Source organism: Ptychodera flava, chromosome 17 (assembly GCF_041260155.1).
Source record: "Ptychodera flava strain L36383 chromosome 17, AS_Pfla_20210202, whole genome shotgun sequence".
NCBI lineage: Eukaryota > Metazoa > Hemichordata > Enteropneusta > Ptychoderidae > Ptychodera > Ptychodera flava.
Window position 1 is genome coordinate 30,327,882 of NC_091944.1, and position 21,813 is coordinate 30,349,694.

Sequence of the window (21,813 nt, forward strand, 5' to 3'; positions counted from 1 at the left end):
ATATTGCACATGCTGGCATCACTTTTAAGGCAAGTGACGAGAACATTGCGGCCGTAAATAGAGGTATGTTGCGTTTGAAATTGAATATGTATGAGATTCTGCCAGTTTTGGGACAGTTTCTCGTTGATTCTGGCTTTATTCAGAATGCAAGTGAAGAAGCCGTCGAACTTTCTGGTGACAATCCTGAAAAGTCAATGTCCACCTTGTCAACAACATGCCGCCGCCGTCTATGGAATCTTATAAAAGCGATAGGGGGAACAGCCATGGCTAACAAAGCAGTGGTAGATACGATTGTGATCAACAGCAAAGCGATCGAACTCTTGAAGGTTGTTCTGAGATTTGTGTACGGAAATGTTCTAACGAAAGAAGCTGTAAGTCACATACGAGATCATTATTTGCAAGATTGATTGATTGATCGATTGATTTATTGATTGATTCTAACTCTAATAATGACGTCTATCTACAAAATCTTAGCTCATTGTTCGACGGTGCTTTCGATTCAGACCCTTTGATCACCATAAATGTCTCAACGGTTTCTTCAAGCTTCCGAAAACCCTGATTGCACTTGCCCATCAGCTCATATTATGGTACAGTTGAAGACACCTATACGCTATTTAAATTTTTTGTCCTTCATTATAATATCTTCACGAGTCACTTGTAATTGCCCATTTGAGAAATTAAGTCTTCATAGATTTATACTGCAATGGTTCAATGGTACTCTTACTTTACACAATAATCTGAACACGGTCATATGGAAGTGGATTTAACTTTGAGTTGCATAATTTTTAACTTACACATTAGATAACATGCTATATATTTACCTAAAGGAAGCAACGGAATTCACAAGCCACGTCCTCAGACTCCTTACTGCAGTTGCACACAACGGTTATGCCAAGGAAATCATTGATGACACCACCATTGAACTGCTTTGCAAGATGGTTAAAGATGGCCATGAAATCGATGTCAGCATCAGCAGATGGGCGGTGACCTTTCTTGCTTTTACTCGTACATTGATCAGAGAAAATAAACCGTTCATGACTCTACCAACCGCTGTTAACTATTCGATGCCAAAAGACGGCGTTGAATTCCTGACTCTTTTCGCTGACAAGTTCAGAGGAGCAGAAGGGGAAGTAAAGGCGCTTACATCATTCGCTGATTACCTAAGCGAAGACCATCCACTGGAATTCATCCGACATGACATAGCGTGCATGATAAGAGCAGATGCAATCAGCCTCGAAGGAATTATACCGGCAATCCGCATGAAGCTCACACTCCTACGCTGGCTAGCTTGGTACGCAAAATACAGCGAGAATCTATCTCATGAGTTTTTAAATCAGACATAGTTCGTCTTCTCCTTTTTTTATTGACGAATGAAAATATCCAAGAAAGATACAAACAACAGGTAAGCTTTGATGCGTTTCGATTTCACCAGTTATAGAATTTAGTTAGCGCAAACATTTGTGAAATGTAAACATGAATGTGATGATCATTGGTGAGACTTTTGATGCCACAAGGATATATCTACTGACCTTAGAATGTTTAAATTACAGCAAAGAGTTGGGCAAATTGTATCAGTGGTATATATCATACCACAGACAAATAGAAAGACAGACTAGCAACGGGTATTGTTCAAGGTGTGAAGCGCTTACGTAAGCCCTCCATGTTCGCCTCGCCTCAGGTAGCTCTCGCCTCTCTTTTCCGAAGAGTGCCGACCATGCATCCTTCGATAATTTCCGGATTTTCGCCAATTTTTAAGCGAAAGTATGTTCGGCAAAGTTTGTGTTGTTGTTGTCGTGTGGTGCTGAGCGGAATTGGCGTGCTGGCGAAAACAGGAAAGTTTTGAGCTTCGGGAAAGTGAGTTTTGCCATTTTAAAAATTCCTCTCACATTTTTATGAATATATAATGAGTGTGTTTGAACCAAATTTGAAAGTCTTTTATCGATACTGTCTGGTTTTACTCAATGGTTTACGGTCACTCAAAACGTCTTTAAAAGTTGGTCATGGAAGAACGTGTTTATGAAACTCCTGGCGTGTTCTGTTTTGATTGACGTGAAGCAGTGTTTCTTCCCTGAGAGCCCACAAAGTAAGTATGGTTGCTACGCGACTGGAAGTACGATGCCATCTCGTCGAACTTTTCGCATAATCTCGTGCAATTACAAACCAAGAACAAGTCTCCAAAAATCTAGCACCAGTGAGGCTCATTTTAATATGAAAAGGCCATTTACCGAGACGACCATTAAACAAAAGGCATGCCGCGTTGCTGGTCTGTCTTTCTATTTGTCTGTGATCATACACTGTGGTTGTAAATAATCTCAACTTGTTTCAAAAATCAGCTATTACTCAGAAGTCAAAACAACATACAAGACACACACTGCGACATAATTAGAAAGCAGAGAGACTGATGTCACGGTCTTGAATCTCGAAGAAAAAAGAAAATCCAGCCCAGTATTGTATGTAGCTTCCAAAATATTAATTTGGAAGTATAAATGCTTCGCATTTGTCAAGATATGAAATGGGAATTTCATACCCTGAGAGCTGGCCCTATAGTGGGTACCCTGGGTACATTCAATGTACCAGATATTGACGTGGACAATAAGGAACACTAGCTCAATCACACACTGATATACCATAAGAGCCACTTCAGTGTGGTTCCTATTGAGGAAGAGCTATTACTAATAAATGTTAGCAGACATGTTGAATTTCAAACTTCAGTTGCCCTACATATATAGACATAACTTGTCAGTGGATGTTCTGACAAGAGAAGGCGCTGCATATGTAATTGTGTCTGAAGTAGGGCTATCCTGTTGTTACGATGTGTTATGTATACCAATGAGTACTTACCAATCTTTGAAACAAGTTGGGGACACTTACAACCAAAGTGTCTTGTGTACACCATCGATACAACAACATCTGGTATCATGTCATCGTCAAATTTTCCCCGTTCTATTAAGTTGCAATTACCTTCTCGGTTCCATATATAATGTGTAAATGTTGAATATTGTTCTTTTTCGCAGAATTCAAGTTTGCCTATTCTTCTGGGTGATCTCCTGGTTGTCGTATTGCAACTCTTTTCTCGTCCAAGCAACGTTCAGTTCATCAGTAATATCCATAGAGGGAAGATACTTCCAAAAATGCTATCATATACTCAAGGAAATATCATCCTGATCCAATGTCGCATGTTTGGGAAATCCTGGCAGTGATATGGTCTTCTTCAGGCAAAACCTGGTCAGAAAAAAGTGGTGTTACTCAAGATCTTATAACTGAGATAGCGATCTCACCGATGAAACTCCCTGAATTTGTATCCGTACCTGGTGTACTCTACCCTGATCAAGCGAAAATAAGTCCTATATTTCCACACATAACGTTCATTTTAGCCCAAACTGTTGTACAGAACACTCCTATTGGGGAATGGCTATTTGAAATGCAAAACGCTGAAGGATTTGCCAATGGTTTGTGCAGAGAATTGTATAATGTACTCACAAAACTGGAAGAAAATCACCCTGTACCAAGTTTCGTAATACCAAATGTACTTGATTATTACAGCATGTGCAGCAGTTCGAGTGAACTATTCAACAAATGTCTACTTTCTAGCAGATATTTCACACGTTTCGTTCAGAAGCTGTCGCTTTTCCAAGATTCCAACTTGCCTGATGGCGACAAAGTGCGTAAATCTTGCTTCACATCTGATAGTTAACATATTCTTTAAACACTTTGCTTCATGCAGGTTTCATCCACTATGGTATCATCCTCGTCTTCATCGGCGATTTTCATCTCTAGCCGCAATGTGTCACCATCATTGTTTTGTACGGTTTTCAACTGATTTCAATACGTCTCTTTGTTTTCTAACTTTTGTATTCTTAATTATTAAGTTCATGTGTAGGCTTACAATGCATGACTTTATTTTCAAAATTCTACTATGTTCCCTTTGCAAAGTGTCATTACATTTTAAACATATTTACTTACTTCTACTCTTAATTTATAGCGTAGGATTCACTGTCAAGCAAATCTTTGCTATTTTACGTAGACCAAAAGTTTTCCTTTAAAGTGAGTTTATCATACAACCGAAACTGTTGTGAAATGGCAATTTTACACAAGCCAAGTTATCCATAGGATAAGGGAGAAGTACAAAAAGCTAAGTGTCGTGCTCAGGGACACGATGTTGCAGCCATGTACAAGTATAAAGCTCCCACTCATTAAACGGGTACTCAAATCACATCGTGATGCCACCAAACGTCACAATATTGCTGTGCATTTTATATTAATTAAGGGTAGAATGCGCCCCGAGGACAGACATGCGGACTCTAAAACTTTTACAATCCCAAACACAGGGACAGCGATCATTTTGAATGTCATTGCCGGTACTATAGAGTAATTTATTTCTTTGGCACCAAAGCTTACTCGGCAACCCTTTATTTCTGTGCTAGATTTCGAAAGGGAAATGTTAGAGTTTTACTTTAGGAAAAGTTAAGCAGAAGTTTAAGTTGTTCACTTTGAGTTGTTAACTACCATGAAACAACTGTTACAATACAAAGGCATATCTTGATATGTTTCCTGTACATCACATTCTAGTATCAATACTAATCGACGATGAAAAACGCAATTTTGCATACATTTTCATAGATATTTCCCTATTTTCATTTCCACGTTAGGTTTTGAGCATATATTTCTTGCAGAAGAGCTTGACATCAGTAGTAAAGTTATTGACAGAATGAACTTCTGAACAAATGCCAAGTCGTTTTAAACAGATAGACTGTCCCAAATTCACCAAGAACATGCAAGGAACCTATTTCAATCTGCTTGTAAACAGTAGGGTAAATAAGGTTCTGCCGAAATACGAAGACAGGTTATACATGTACGATGTTTTGACTATATAGGGAATTAATCGCAGGGAATGAAAACATGCAGGAAAGTCCTATTTATTTCTGGTGATATTTTTGGACACTGAAAAAACTTTTTGTGGTAGCAAAAAGGTAAGGTAGGCCTAATTCCCTCCTCCTGTGCTGTGTGAAAAAGCATGACCCCTCTCTTTGCAGTCTTCCAATCTTAGATAGAAATCCATCTCAATTTTGCTACTCAGCTCTCACCTTTGGCGTAAAACTGAACTACAGAATTGGCATACAGATTATACATGTAATAACAAGCGTGGGATAATGGTTGTTCCTGAATTGTGCCAGTTGATGTAGATGCCTATATAGTTTCGGCTGATTTCTACTGATGAAAAGCTCAAACACATTAAAATACTTGTATCTTTGCATTACAGATCCGAAACGATATGACTGTTGCGTTCCTGCGATTGTTACTGATCTCTGTGAAATATCAACGGCAAGCGAAAATGATGGCGGCTTCACCTTTCATTGACGTTCTACAGAAGTTAACGTCACATAAACAACCTGATATGCAGTTTTTTTCATTCGCAGTATTGAGCCAAATAGCATGCAAGGGATATATACCAATTGAGTCGATAAACCGTCATGTTGAGTGCATGGAAAATTTACAACAGGTCGCTATCCCCCTGCTGAGAAAGTATGCTTTATATGGGGAGTTCCCCGGCTTTTCTCCAAACACACATTTAACTCCTGATATCATCCTTCAAAATCTCATAGACTTAGCCTGGAACAATAACAACAGGGTTCTCATCTTCTCACTATTTTCAAATTTTTGTCTTGGAGACGTCATGTATGTACCTTATTGTTACCGTTCCAAGGCACTACCTTGGGAACTAAACACCATTAAAACCACAGTGTTGCTGTCTTGGCTGCTAGCTATGAACAGAGAATATTCAGAGCAAATGTCAAGAGATGGATTACTAATAAATGCCCTGCAATCAATAAGTGAAGACACGGAATCAGAAATGAAAGATGACGCGTACTGTGCCCTCCTTGAGATTACTGGTGAACTTCATTTTACTACTACAGACTCTGAACAAGTTGGTAGGTTCATGATTATTGTATGGCTCAGATTTCATGAAAGTACTTTTCTTTTTGCGTATGAGCGAGATTAATTATGCGTACCTGCGATTTTTTATTAGACTCCGTCGTTTTAGTGATACAATGTTATATACCAACGCTTTGAAAGACTGGTTATATACCTATTGCATATTGACGGTGACCCTTTTCTTAATTACCATCAAGGACCGTTCGATGTGGCACTGATGTCGTTCAACAAAGAAGACAGTCTGCCATCCGAGTTGACGTCTGCTTTCTCGATCAAAGGGTACAGCGTCGGAGGTGTTTGTCTTTCTACCTCTGCTCCTCAGATTATTGAAACTATCCGTAATGCAGAGTTTGTCATCTTTGTGTTCGACCAAAGAACAACGTATTCGGCAATGTGTCGAACAGGTAATGAATGTTCACGGTATACAGTGAATAACATTAATCACAAACATACACCTATATACACAACTCTCTCTCTCTTTCTCTCTCTCAGATAGATAGATAGATAGATAGATAGATAGATAGATAGATAGATAGATAGATCGATAATACTGTTAGATTACTTCTGTACATTATTTAAGAATACCGAAGAAAGACCGTATCTTTAAACTCTCTTGGTCAACACCTTGTCATGTTAACGTTCAACGATATACATCATCTCCTTGTTTCTCTCTCTCCGGTACATAGTCCAGTTACAACCTTTCTTTATCCCTATGCGAGAACTCTAACATAGCCATTCAAAAAGAAATGTGTGATGTCCTTCCTTTGAACATTTTCGAAAAATGTATATCTGAATTGATTTTACATAAAGTTTGAATTGCCTTGCTGGTTATGTGAAGACTGCTAACATCGAGCTTAACACCCTTTCAGCAATGAATTTCTCAAGGAGGATTGGAAAGCCTTCAATCGGTGTTTTCCTGAGTACCATTGACAAGGATAGTTGGGAACACACCATGTCGCCACAGAACAAACTTCTAGCCACAAGTCCCAAAGAAATCGTCCCGAAGATACTCAGCGTAACTGTTCAGCAGTTAGCAAGGGTACAATTGCCTGTAAGTTTCCAGGACTGTTCTCAATTCCCTTCGGTCAGACTGTGAGAATTTTGGGTGACAGAAATCACAATCGAAAATTACACTTTATAATCACTGTTTTGACAATTTTGCAAATACTCTCAAATGATCGAAATATGAATAACATTGACGACGAGGTGGAAAGTAGAATTACTTAATTCGCATCTGAGATGATATACAACACTTCATCTCAAAGTCAAAATCATTGTGTGGATTTTTAAAATGTCAATTTAATAGAACTATGCTATAACAGTTCGGTAGCTCTTTCTTGCCACTGTGTGTAACTATATGTGTGTTTCTGTTTTTCTATTGATGTAGACACTTGATCGCTCAGTCGAGAGGGTGATTGTTGACAAGTTTCAAAAGTTTGCAGCTGATTGCAAAGTTGGAGAACTATTCCACGAAGGTAACTTCTTCGGCAGTGTGTTCGACAGCGTTGGCGGTTACCTTAAAATACCAAACAAAGATGTTATCCTGACAATTCCACCAGGAGCTGTCGAAGATGGAAAGAGACAACCAGTCTATTGCAATGTTACCGCCTACAAGTATGGTGAAATCCACCCAGGAAAGGTTATCCTTACTCCACTCGTGCACTGCGGTCCAGATGGAGCGAAATTCAAAAAAGATGTGCTGCTCTCCTTTCCGCACAGCGCCGTGGATGAGAATTCTTGGAATTTCACCGCCATGACAAAATCTGGGGAGAGTAGGTGGGAAAAGCTGGCGGTAAATGATGTACTGGTGAAAGATGGTTCGGTGTTCCTCTTCCTTGACCATTTCACAGATTACGTTGCTGAAGCAGACCCAAAGGACGGTGACAAAGCTCAGCGACGAATAACAATCGGTGGTAGGGGTGCCTTTGAAGGTGACAAGTTCTTTCAAGTCCACGTTGGCGCCTGGTGTGATACTGAATCACCATCTGGTGGAGATGAAGCCGGCCAGGTAATTTCCTATATACTGCATATTTCAATGTATTTCGATGCACGGCTTGCAATCACCAATTTTCTATAGTAGGATAATTGTCCTGAAGAAACGAAAATAGTTATAGACAGTGTTGTGCTCTTAGACTGATATTGTACGCTTGAAAAGAAACCTTCTAACGTATAAATATGAATATGTATATTATGTAACAGTTAATTTTACATATAGAGTATCGTCGGATAACCAAACCGCTTTAACTTTAATTTCAATTTGTTCGCAGTAGCCCTATTCACTATGAAGTGTAGAGTTCACTTCAATGTATAGGCACTGTACCGGGAAATTATCGCGTGCAACTGCTTTTTTCAGGATTCCGTCAGGTGGACAGTGTGTCAACCGTATCGTGTCACAAGCCATGATAGAATATTGAAAGTACAAGTTAATGACATCGAAGAGAAGGAATGGAAACTCTTGGGAAGTAACAAACACAAGGTAAATTGAACTCCACATGTAATAGTCTAGGAGCGTTCCCTCTTTGTTGTATATATGCAAGCAATTTTGTTAGTAGGGATTTACTCGATAAACAAGAACACATGTGAACGAAATCTATCATTTAATGTAATTGTGTCATTTGAAAGTGTAAAGCAAATGTACTTGTACCCCACATAAAGTCTTGCAAAGATTTATCCTTCGTGCTCAGTGTTAGTGTTCAGTGATTCTGTTGTAAACAGTAATTAAAAGCTAGCTGACAGAAATGCCAGAAATTTGGTTACTTGTAGAAGCTGGGTACAGCATACAATTAGAATGTGTGTGTTAAAAACATACTCAGGGATAAAAGAGCGCTATGCTATGATATGCTCATCGCGACCAAATAAAATTTAAATAAAGTACCGGAATGTCGGCAGCATCTTGAAATTTGCCATCGTCTGTTTCGCTGATATTAAGGTTCCAAGACAAGTAATTGACCTTTTAAGCTAACAATTCTCTAGTGGTTAATAAGCTCAGAACCCCTGTAAATTATATATTTTCGGAAAGCCTACTACTTAATCCTCTTCGACCCTGGTGGGACATAAGGCGATGACGAGTTGCCTCCACCTTTCTCTATCTTTGGCAGCATGTTGTGCCTCGCCCCAGGTCAGACCCATCTCCTTCAGCTCAACATCACCGTGTGGCGCCAGGTGGTTTTAGGCCGACCCTGCCTCCTCTTCCCAGGTGGAGTCCATCGTAAGGCAGTCCTTGGCACGCAATCTTAGCTCATTCTGAGGACGTGACCAAGCCATCTGAGCCGGCGGCATTGGATCTCGATCACTGGCTCTAAGTCTTTGTCCTCTTGTAGAGTTCTTTGTTTGAGATCTTGTTTGGCCAGAAGATGCGACAAATCCGTCACAGCTGGCACCCATTGTGGAAGGCATTGATCTTGTTCATATCGCTTTTAGTGACTCGCCAGTACTCCACCCCGTACAGTAGGACTGGCTTGACTGTGGTGTTGTAAAGTCTAACCTTCAGTCTGGTGCTGTACTGGTTGGATCTTAAAACTGGTTTGAGTACTGCAAAAGCGTCCCAGGCCTTCCCAAGTCTTGCCTTGATATCTTTCTGTGCTGTGTTGTCTTTGGCGACAAGGCTACCCAGGTAAGTAAACTCCTCGACGAAGTCAGGTGGTGCTCCGTCCACTATGAGTGGTGCATCTGGTGTGGCATTGATGTACATGACCTGGGTCTTGGAGGCGTTGATTTTCAAGCCTACTTGTTTAGAAAATTGCCCAGTCTGTCTGTCTTCTCTTGAAGGTGGTAAAATTTAGCGGAGAGTGTAGCAACATCATCAGTGAAGTTGAGATCTTCCAGTTGGGAAAAAGTGTCCACTGGATGCCTTTGGGCCTATCTGCCGTTGTCCAACGCATGATCCAATCGGTGACAAGTAAGAAGAGGATGGGTGAGATGATACATTCGTGCCGTACACTTGACTATACAGCAAACCTTTCTGACAGCTTGCCATCAACGATGACACTGCACTGGAACTGGTGGTAGAAAAGCCCCATGAATGTAACCATCTTAGGGGTACACCATACGATCGAACAATATTCCATAGTGTTATAATTGTATACATAACTATCACGTGACAGGTAATTTTGCATAACCTTTCAAAACTCGGTTTTCCCTGTTTTGTTTCAATGCTTTGAGATATGTGGCTGAAACTTGTGTGAGTACAAGGTGTCCTAAAGATCTTCCAAAGTGTGTCTCCATATATTTATTAGACCTTCTAAAACAATTTTTATGCCAGAATAATTTCCAGAGCAATGAATTATACCTAGTTAGGTTTCCGTGGGGACATAGGTTTGTTCATGTCCGTGCGTGCGTGCGTGCGTGCGCGCGTACGTCCATGCGTCCGTCCGTGCGTCCGTCCGTTCTCGCAGATATCTCAGACATGCACAGGTCAATTTCTTTCAAACTTTGCACAAAGATAGTACCCTACCCAATACAGATGTACGTCGATTTGTTTCACAATGCGATCAAATTTGGCCGTGTTAGAGGACTTTTTAGTTTTCACCTCCATAGACTCCCATGTATAAGGCAGTCCATAGACTCCCATGTATAAGGCAGTCCATAGACTCCCATGTATAAGGCAGTCCATAGACTTCCATGCATAAGGCCAAGAAAAATAAAAATTTAGTTTCTCATCGTATTCATATTGCAAAAAGGATGCAAGACACAGTTTTAGTCCCCACGGATGAAGTGGAGGGGGCTTATAGATTGGGTCATGTCCGTCCGTGAGTCCATCTGTTCACGCAGATATCTCAGATATCTGACAAAATGTCACGTGACCTTTGTGACCTTTGACCTCAAATATTTATGTCCATAACTCAGTAACCACAAGTGCTACACCCTTCATATATGGTACGATGGGACAGCTAATGACGCCACATATTGTACCTCATTAATTATGCGCATATCTAATTTTGAGCGAGCCAATAGAGCTAGAGGTCTGATTTTTGGTATATAGGGATAATTTAGCAATACTTTTTTTTTGACAAAATGGAGTGTGACTTCGGTGACCTTTGACCTCAAATATACATATTTGTCCATAACTCAGTAACCACAAGTGCTACACCCTTCATGTATGGTATGATGGGACAGCTTATGACGCCACATATTGTACCTCATTAATTATGCGCATATCTAATTTTGAGCGAGCCAATAGAGCTAGAGGTCTGTTTTTGGTATATAGGGATAATTTAGCAATACTTTTTTTTGACAAAATGGAGTGTGACTTCGGTGACCTTTGACCTCAAATATACATATTTGTCCATAACTCAGTAACCACAAGTGCTACAACCTTCATATATGGTATGATGGGACACTTTATGACGCCACACATTGTACATCATTAATTATGCGCATATCTAATTTTGAGCGAGCCAATAGAGCTAGAGGTCTGATTTTTGGTATATAGGGATAATTTAGCAATACTTTTTTTTTACAAAATGGAGTGTGACTTCGGTGACCTTTGACCTCAAATATACATATTTGTCCATAACTCAGTAACCACAAGTGCTCACACCCTTCATATATGGTATGATGGGACACTTTATGACGCCACACATTGTACATCATTAATTATGCGCATATCTAATTTTGAGCGAGCCAATAGAGCTAGAGGTCTGATTTTTGGTATGTAGGGATAATTTAGCAATACTTTTTTTTTGACAAAATGGAGTGTGACTTCGGTGACATTTGACCTCAAATATACATATTTGTCCATAACTCAGTAACCACAAGTGCTACACCCTTCATATATGGTATGATGGGACACTTTATGACGCCAAACATTGTACATCATTAATTATGCGCACATCTAATTTTGAGCGAGCCAATCGAGCTAGAGGTCTGATTTTTGGTATATAGGGATAACTTAGCACAACAATTTTTTTTGACAAATGTCATGTGACCTCGGTGACCTTTGACCTCAAATATACATATTTGTCCATAACTCAGTAACCACAAGTGCTACACCCTTCATGTATGGTATGATGGGACAGCTTATGACGCCACATATTGTACCTCATTAATTATGCGCATATCTAATTTTGAGCGAGCCAATAGAGCTAGAGGTCTGATTTTTGGTATATAGGGATAATTTAGCAATACTTTTTTTTGACAAAATGGAGTGTGACTTCGGTGACCTTTGACCTCAAATATACATATTTGTCCATAACTCAGTAACCACAAGTGCTACACCCTTCATATATGGTATGATGGGACACTTTATGACGCCACACATTGTACATCATTAATTATGCGCATATCTAATTTTGAGCGAGCCAATAGAGCTAGAGGTCTGATTTTTGGTATATAGGGATAATTTAGCAATACTTTTTTTTTACAAAATGGAGTGTGACTTCGGTGACCTTTGACCTCAAATATACATATTTGTCCATAACTCAGTAACCACAAGTGCTACACCCTTCATATATGGTATGATGGGACACTTTATGACGCCACGCATTGTACATCATTATTATGCGCATATCTAATTTGAGCGAGCCAATCGAGCTAGAGGTCTGATTTTTGGTATATAGGGATAACTTAGCACTACAATTTTTTTGACAAAATGTCATGTGACCTCGGTGACGTTTGACCTCAAATATACATATTTGTCCATAACTCAGTAACCACAAGTGCTACACCCTTCATATATGGTATGATGGGACACTTTATGACGCCACACATTGTACATCATTAATTATGCGCATATCTAATTTTGAGCGAGCCAATAGAGCTAGAGGTCTGATTTTTGGTATGTAGGGATAATTTAGCAATACTTTTTTTTTGACAAAATGGAGTGAGACTTCGGTGACATTTGACCTCAAATATACATATTTGTCCATAACTCAGTAACCACAAGTGCTACACCCTTCATATATGGTATGATGGGACACTTTATGACGCCACACATTGTACATCATTAATTATGCGCATATCTAATTTTGAGCGAGCCAATAGAGCTAGAGGTCTGATTTTTGGTATATAGGGATAATTTAGCAATACTTTTTTTTTGACAAAATGGAGTGTGACTTCGGTGACCTTTGACCTCAAATATACATATTTGTCCATAACTCAGTAACCACAAGTGCTACAACCCTTCATATATGGTATGATGGGACACTTTATGACGCCAAACATTGTACATCATTAATTATGCGCACATCTAATTTTGAGCGAGCCAATCGAGCTAGAGGTCTGATTTTTGGTATATAGGGATAACTTAGCACAACAATTTTTTTTGACAAAATGTCATGTGACCTCGGTGACATTTGACCTCAAATATACATATTTGTCCATAACTCAGTAACCACAAGTGCTACACCCTTCATGTATGGTATGATGGGACACTTTATGACGCCACATATTGTACCTCATTAATTATGTGGATATCTAATTTGAGTGAGTCAATAGAGCTAGAGGTCTGATTTTTGGTATATAGCGATAACTTAGCAATACAATTATTTTGACAAAACGTCACATGACCTCGATGACCTTTGACCTCAAATATACATATTTGTCCATAACTCAGTAACCACAAGTGCTACACCCTTCATATATGGTATGATGGGAGACCTTATGATGCTTCATACTGTACCTCATTAATTATGCATATATCTAATTCTGAACCAATAGACCTGGATGTCTGATTTTTGGTATATAGGGATAACTATAGGATAGAAATTTTTTGACGAAATGTCATGTGACCTCGATGACCTTTGACCTGAAATATACGTTTATGTCAATAAATAAGCAACCACAAGTGCTGTGTCCTTTATATTTAGTAGGATGGGAGACCTTATGACAACACACGCTTTACCTCATTAATTATGCACACATCTAATTCTTGGCAAGGGAATAGAGCTTGAGGTCTGATATTTGGCATATAGGGATTAATTAGCAATACAATTTTTTTCAAAATGTCACGTGACCTTATGACCTTTGACCTTGATTATACATATATATGCATAACTCAGTAACCACAAGTTCTATACCCTCCAATTCTGATAGGATATTAGACCTTCAGATGTCACATCTTGTACCTCATTATTATGTGCATATGTATTTCTTGGCTGGCCAAGAGGTCTGATCTTTTTCCTGATTTAGAACCATAACTTAGACATGCCTCATGTGTTTGAAACTGGGAACAACGACATCGACCTATGTGCCCATAGATCTCAACATATACACTCCAGTGATACTTCTTAATGACCACATTTCCCTGCCCCATCAAGACTAATACTCCTATTACAAGTGGGGACTATGTCATTGTCAATGACTTGTTGATTTGTTTAAAATTGTGCTCCCAAAAAACTAAGCAAGATATAAAAATCTGACACACAGTTTGGAAGAGCGTTGTGACAGCTTACATTCCAGCAAGTTTGAGTCAGATATTTTGAAGTGTTGTGACAAAACATAGGGACAACCGATTTAAAGGGTGAATGAGTAAATCTCTCTCTCTCTCTCTCTCTCTCTCTCTCTCTCTCTCTCTCTCTCTCTCTCTCTCTCTCTCTCTCAGGAAATCAATTTAGCCGATATTGCCGGTGAAGGTCGCGTAGCAAGTTGTCAGCACACTTATAGGTACAAATCACCCGACGCCAATCTTCCGAATTCATTTTTCTGCACTGTCGGGGTATCTCTTGACGTGTCCGACAAAACAATTACTATGGATTTACTGGAGCTGAGGAGCAGTGATAGCGTAAGTCTGCTGTTTTTACAACCTAATAGGAAGAGCTGTTGATTCGACCTTCCATCCATTGTTGTCGATTTCTTTATTTTTCTTAATCAAACTGGTTGTTAAACAGAGTTTAATCACTTTTTTGAAGTCATAAAATTACTGCAGAGTATTTGTATTCTTCTCGGTTTTGTTTTCTGCCTAGATGTTCCCTAGAACACTTGTTCTTTCAGTAGTGAAATTTCAACTGTGACGACTCAACAAAAATTAGATGTGTAAAACCTAATAACAGATGAGCTTATTTGCATACGCACCGTACATAAACGTATTTATTTATTTATTTATTTGTGTTTATTTGTTGTTTGTTTGTTTTGTTTGTTTTGAATTGTTTTACTTAATTTTTTGTTGCTCATATTCGACAGGGAAGCACAGTCACGCCAGAGCCAGAGGTCACAGGAGGCAGCATTCCTGAACTGCTTTCGTCGCTGGAATAAAGCATGGGATCCACTTGACAGGAACATCAGTCCGGATCGATGGCGACGACTTTGTGAGATACTGGATGTGAAACGTGGTAGTGGGCGTGATTGGAAAGGGTTTGGAGGTCAATACGGACTGAGTCATTGTCAATTAGATACCATGGAGGGGTCAGGAATGGACCAGAAAAGTCCATCAAATAGGCTCCTGTGCTTTTTCTTCCATGTTGAAATAAAACGAGGAAACCTCTCGCAAATAAAAGCTCTTCAAAAGTTAGAGAGCATTTTAAAGGGGATAGGAAACCATGCAGCGAGTGAAATTGTACGAGAAGAAATACAAGCAGGGGAGACACGCGAGGCAACCAGTCAAAACCAAAGTCAAACTTCTCCGTCGTTGAGCAGCGATGTAGGTGAATCCAAACGCGAGGCCGAAAAGGAAAACAAAGACCCAAAGGTTCTATCTGAGAGAAGCTTGAATCATAACAACAGTGCCGAATAGTGAAAACAAGCAATAGACTAGCAGTGCATCAATAGCGATTTGTTAATAAATAATAACGATATCATCAGAACGTGCCTTCGCAGGGTTCAAATATCATTGCTCATTGTGTCAAACGATGAACTATCGAAATCTCAAATAAAAGATGGCAGATTTGTCCAGGTAAAAAGAAAAGCTTTAAAATGAAAAGTAATAATCGTGTGAATGAACAGGAAAGAATGAAACCGCGGAAACGATTAGTAAAACTTAAAACACGTGTACATTTTCATATATTTAACTTTCGCTGCGTCTATTTTTCTAGAATGAATGACTGAAAAGAATTTCACAAAATACACTGTAAAATTCCTATGATATCAGAAAACGCGAATCTATTCATTTTATATTACTCGCTGTTTAATGAAAGTGCAACCGCCAAAAAGTCGCAGTCACGCTCGCTACTAAAGTTACGACCATATAGCTATTGTGATCAGCAAGTGTCGGTAAAATGAGTTGAAACAGGCCGTTACACTCATGTTCAATGTCTATTCAAAGAAGATTTTATTTAGTCAGATCAAGAAACTTAGTTAAACTTCCTAATCAAAGATGCCTCAAAATAGTTGAATAACCGATAAGTTCATGGAAGCTGAAGCTGGAGGTTACTATTGTCGACTTTAATTCTACTATTATCAGATATCTACAGATATCTACGGTCTTCGTCCCATTGCAGTGTATCACTTCATTTCTCATTCTTGAGAGCGAAGTTCGACATGCAGTCTTTTGTCATTAAAGGATAAGTGGTTCGGAAATTAAAATATAAGGTAAATCGCTATATTTGGGGAAATAAAAGAGCATTCTTTAATTGATCAGTCAATTTTCAGAGATCAATACGGTCCCTGGTATTCCCAGGTATATAGTATGTCATTAGGAAAAATGCGCGATCATATAAACTGACGAATATCGAATAGATATGTGTGAATCTGCTTGCCGTTGTAACGCTTGGAAAACATAGTCAGTTTGTTTATTGTGTTGTGTGATACCGCAGATTTAGCCGACATTCTACAGTCTTGCTGTACATTGAACCAAGAACTATCGAGAAAGTACACGAAACAGAAGAAAATGACCGAACAGGTACAGCTGCTGCTTGAGATGCCAATCAGGGGATGTTTCGGGTAACAGTTTTCGGATGTTGGTTTATTGTTTCTTCAAATTTGTTTCTTTCCTCTCTTGCAGCTCACTGTTGCCTATTTAGATGGCGGGAAAGGAGATAAATTTAACCGTTAATTCTCTCAAAACCGTGTTCGTGAAAGCATCAGGCAAAACAACCTACGAAATACCTCGATAATATAGGAAGTTTAATAGTCATTCGGATTTTTTGCAAAATATTTTGGCGCTTTGATAGTCCCTATAGTCTCTATGATTTGCCAAAAGTGGACGTTATTTTCGTTTTAAAGTCATCGGTATATCATATAAATTAAGGCAAATTCTCAAGAGCGGGTATATGCATAGCTTCGAAGCCATCCCGGAATTGCAATACTAAACAGTGACGATTTTCAATGTTAAAAGCTTCAGATACTTTACTGTATCAGTCAGCAGTCTGTATAATTCCATCCAATCTAATTATCAGTACTTATAATCTACCTGTACAATCTTTTACATCAGAAATTGCATTCAGAGAAAGAACTGTGAAAATAAGAATGAAACTATATTTGACTGAAAATTTGACGTTTGTATTGTTATGCCATAATTTTATTTTGCAGAGTAATTACTCTTACATTATCTTTGTCTTTGTGATACTTTACTGAGAAATTTAACTTCTTACAATTCAGTCAAATCTTGATGATGAACATTTTTCCTTTCATGTCTATTGTATTGCAGGTGGTTTGATGAAATAAGGTACAATTACAGTAGTGAGCTAAAATACGCTATAAGTATGTTGTAGTTATACGATTAAGGGGTGTGTAGGGCTCGGAAATTACACTGTTAGACCGCTTTAGTTATGTTTTCATGGTTGAGACTGGTACCAGGACCACCGCACCAAATGCTAAATGCATTTGCCCATCCCTGCATTGCCTAAGGTAGAATGCGCCTCGGGACAGATATTTGGACTCTCAAACTTACAATTCTTTTCTTAACTATACCACTTGTGTGGGTTCACTTTAGGAGTCTTTCTCTATGTCTTGGTGTAAGAAAAATTTTCACCTTACTTTTTTCAAAAATCCGAAATTTTATTTTTCTCCATATAGGGATGGCGGCCATTTTGAATTTCAAATATCGGTAAATGTTAGGTAATTTGTTTCTCTACCACCAGAATTTACACGGTGACCCGCAATTTTTATCCTTGATTTGGAAAGAGAATGGTCGGAAGATTCCTTGAGTAAATTTGAGTAAAAGTCTTTCACTTTCGTGGCGCATACTACCTTAACAATAGAACTTGTAGTGAGAAAGCTTGCTATGTGTTATATTTACTAGTTTCTTTAACTAAAATTCGTTTGTTTTCTACAAGGTTAATTCGCTCAAGCATAAATAGGTAATAATTTAATTCCCATTTTTTTCAAGGTTTGTATTCTTAGTTTTAAAAACAAATATTTTTTTCTTATGTGAATTTGAACAATTTATGTAGCCAGAGAGTTATCAATAAGCATTGGCATATCAGCACAACGAGCAGACAGGGTGAAAAGGTTACAACGTTTCTGATGCGTCTACAGTTACGGTGAAACCCCCCATACGAGCACTCAGTCTCATGATTATAAAGGTCGACCCCACTACGCTGAGGCCCAAAGTCGAGATTTTATTCGTACAGCATATATACAAGAAGAGTTGAAGTATGAGTTTTTTTTCTCACCGCAAAAACTAACACTCAAAAGTGAAAGACTTTCCATTTTTTCATTTTCTAACGACCATCTTGTTCTTGACGTTAGCGTGTTCAGCGCTTTGGTTGTTGAATTGAGAGCACGACGGACATCTTTGGTTACGCCTGTGTCACGAGTCCGCGTATCCCAACCGGCTCCTGGCTTGTATTCGAAGTTTTAGTATTTAAACATGCTAGACATGTAGACGGTGAGAAATATGAAAATCTTAGGGCATATGAATTTATAGTCTGGTAAGATTCCCGAATTGTCAGCGCAATAATTGGTCAGTGGCAACATGGTAGTTTTCCATTACAGATGCAAATCAATACTGTAACAGAGATCGTTCAGCAACATGATAGAAATGGGCGTCATCCTGCGAGTTTGACTTTATATAAGTAATGTGACAGTATTCTGATACTCTTCTACTTTTGAATTTCAGTATTTGCCATCCATTCTACGATTTGATCGACACAAAAGCGAGAACGCAAACATCCCATTACGCCAGTGAATGATAAAAAATACCAGAGTGTTGTTCATTTACAGATGCATTGTTCAAGAGACAAGAAAGAAGACTCTCAATATGTTTTGAATACATTTGTACTGTGTATCAACCATTGTTCCTCTGTTTACTGCTGAATCTAAGGGCTGTGTATTCTTGGTAATTGTCAACACTCGTTGAATTCAGTTGTCAGAGTGCACGTCACACTTACAGCCGCCATGTTGACAGGCCAGTTACTGGATATTTGAATATGGAATACGCAATGCAAAGAGTTGATACATGAAACAAAAAGTGCGGGGAAACACATTTGCCATGGTTGAATGTTTTGCATCGATTCATCCTCTAAAACAGTCATTTGATGGATAATACATTAATGCTATTCAAGAGAAGAGTTGGTTTGAGAGCTTTGTGAGTTTCACAATTGAAGCTTACAAAGCTCTCAAACCAACTCTTTGAATCAATTTAATAACTTTAACGTCAACAATTTCCTATTGGAAATTGATGACTTTGTAGTTACTTAATTTGAAGGTAACGTTTTACTTCCAATTTCAAGATGGGATAAGTAAATACCTTTGCAATGAGAAACTTGCGTTGTGTGACTTGTTGCGTTTCCAAACGCATGGAAGTTGCTGCTAATTATCGACGGATTCTGGAAATTCAATTTGTTTTGTTTGACAAACATAACATGTGCTTATGTACATGCCCATATTTGCCCCATCCGCAACACTACATTTCTGAAAAGCTACATGAGTAATCCTCGGTGTATACGACGATCGAACTGTTTTGACTGTTTATTGCTCTTGTCGATAAGAATATCCTACTTGTAGGCAATGTTTGAGGCGGCTTCAATACGTTTGGGAACGAAGGGTACAACCTTGGTTCATGGTAAGTTAAGGAATTTGATTTACTCTGAAAAAAATCTAATGTACAATCTATGCAATGGATATCTCATGATTATAATAGGGATTCCAAGATATCAATACAGATTTTAGTTGTTTTCTTTGGAGTACAGCACTGTTGCCAAAATAGTCATTAATAGGCTCATATCTGAATAAAGATTATTTCGCTTAATGTGGAGATCCTTGTCCTGTGATTATTATTATTTGTTCAGTATGAGTATTAAGTGTCCGTAGTGCCCGATTCCTATTTCCATAACTTACCAATAACGAGCCGATAAGAAAAATGCAATAACATCAACCATAAAAGTGATGCTCAATAAAATCTAGATCAAGTTTATCAGACCTGCATGCAACTGGGGGAGGAGCGCTACGGTAAACCTTTTAATTTTGCCAACAAAATTCTAATGCAACATTTTACCAATTTTTATGAATTTTTCTGTAATTTCTTTGATAATTTTGGACCAATTGGATAGCACATCTCATCAGCTACAGTTTTAAATCAAAATGTTGGTCAAACTCTAACACGATTGGAACTAATATGGGATAATTGGATTTTCATATTTTTCAAATTTCTCAAAAGTGTTAAGTGGCGTATAGCTGAATGTTGTAATATTGCAAATTACTCATAAAAACAAGTGTTTAATGTAAAAAGAAAGACAAATGAGATTATATTTGTAGCTTAAATCGGCATTAGTTCACCATCCAATTATCCCAAATTAGTTCCAATCGTGTTCTCTGAAAAAAAATTGACTGGGGTTCATTTTATACAAAGGTGTCAAAAATTGACTTTGGCGCTCAAAGGGTCAATACTTTTACATATACGTGCCATCTGAAAAGTCAGTAAGTTGGCCTAAGAATATGTTGTTAGGGCCTTGATAGAATTGACAGGGGGAAGGGTTGGTGCAATTTTTGGTCTGGTCAACAATGTCAGAAAGGTGACTGAGCATTGTTTACCTGAACCGAAAATGAAAATTTTTACCGGTCTTTGTGTTGAAAAGGTATCAATATGATCTACTTTATTTATATCTGTCAGTCACATAATTACCAAACTCAACTGTGTTAGAACAAAATCCTCACAGTCGAACCGTTTAATTCCATCTTCCCATGCCTACACCGATGTTCTGATAACACCATTGTTTAAGAGTACCTTTCTTGTTCATAACATGAATCAACACAAAGTGATGTTTGCATGTAAAGTTGTTTTTACATGTCAACAATTCAGCCATTTATACAGACATCAAAAATAGAAAATTTTCAAAGTGGCATAGAAACAAGAGCACAATTAACGGCAGGAGCGGAATAGAAAAGGGGGGAGGAGTGTTTAAGGGGCCTTGGAAATTCTAGAGTGCAATAACGAAGCCTTCAACATTTTCAGCCAATGCAAATATAAAACCGATTAATCACTCCGAATTCTTTTTCGTTTCGTAAGTTATCCAATCACTCAACTGTTTCATTGACTGTCTGTCATAAACAAATTTTGCTTGTGAACTCTATAATATTAAATGTAAAAATTAACGGCATGAAATTAAAAATGGTAGCATCAGTTGACTATCATGAGATACTAAAATAGCAGACAAGCGCCTAGAAAAATGGAAAATAGATTGATCTAATGGCTGTATGTTGTTTTGTATTGATTTTTTCACACAGTTTATCTTGTAGACGCCTGTGTACAACCCATTAACATTACTAGGGAAATTTTCATCTCATATCTGCGTTGTACACTGAATTGGAAGTATCATCATATTCTAATGGGTAAAATTAAAATGGATTGTCAAATATATGTAAATGTGCAGACAGACTGTTTTGTATGTCAGAAAAGGGTTCACAATTTCGCTCCATAGACTAACATGTATAGTGAATGGTCGCTTTGGGTGAAATTCCAACATAAAATTTCTTGTAGACAAATGCCATCCTAATCACCATATATATTCTCTAGTGGGGTACATTCATATCTATCGTCGAACATAAATATATAAATGCACAAACAGA

The 21,813-nt window shown here is 38.3% G+C and overlaps 1 protein-coding gene across 1 annotated transcript; it reads left to right on the plus strand.

Annotated features, from left to right (window-relative positions):
* The first annotated feature begins 12 nt into the window (after positions 1-12).
* On the plus strand, positions 13-17,452 carry LOC139116026 (uncharacterized). Its single transcript, XM_070678521.1, has 10 exons — positions 13-371; positions 828-1,402; positions 3,015-3,661; positions 5,261-5,930; positions 6,132-6,338; positions 6,804-6,985; positions 7,322-7,942; positions 8,288-8,410; positions 14,474-14,653; positions 15,052-17,452. Exons 3-10 carry the CDS (start codon positions 3,170-3,172, stop codon positions 15,121-15,123), a joined length of 2,547 nt encoding a protein of 848 aa, XP_070534622.1. The 5' UTR covers positions 13-371; positions 828-1,402; positions 3,015-3,169; the 3' UTR covers positions 15,124-17,452.
* The last annotated feature ends 4,361 nt before the right edge of the window (positions 17,453-21,813 follow it).

Coding starts and splice junctions, on each gene's coding strand:
- LOC139116026 (XM_070678521.1), top strand. CDS start 3,170: ATGTCGCATGTTTGGGAAATCCTGGCAGTGATATGGTCTTCTTCAGGC. Junction 3,662..5,260: donor ACTTGCCTGATGGCGACAAA/GTGCGTAAATCT, acceptor TTTGCATTACAG/ATCCGAAACGATATGACTGT. Junction 8,411..14,473: donor TGGGAAGTAACAAACACAAG/GTAAATTGAACT, acceptor TCTCTCTCTCAG/GAAATCAATTTAGCCGATAT.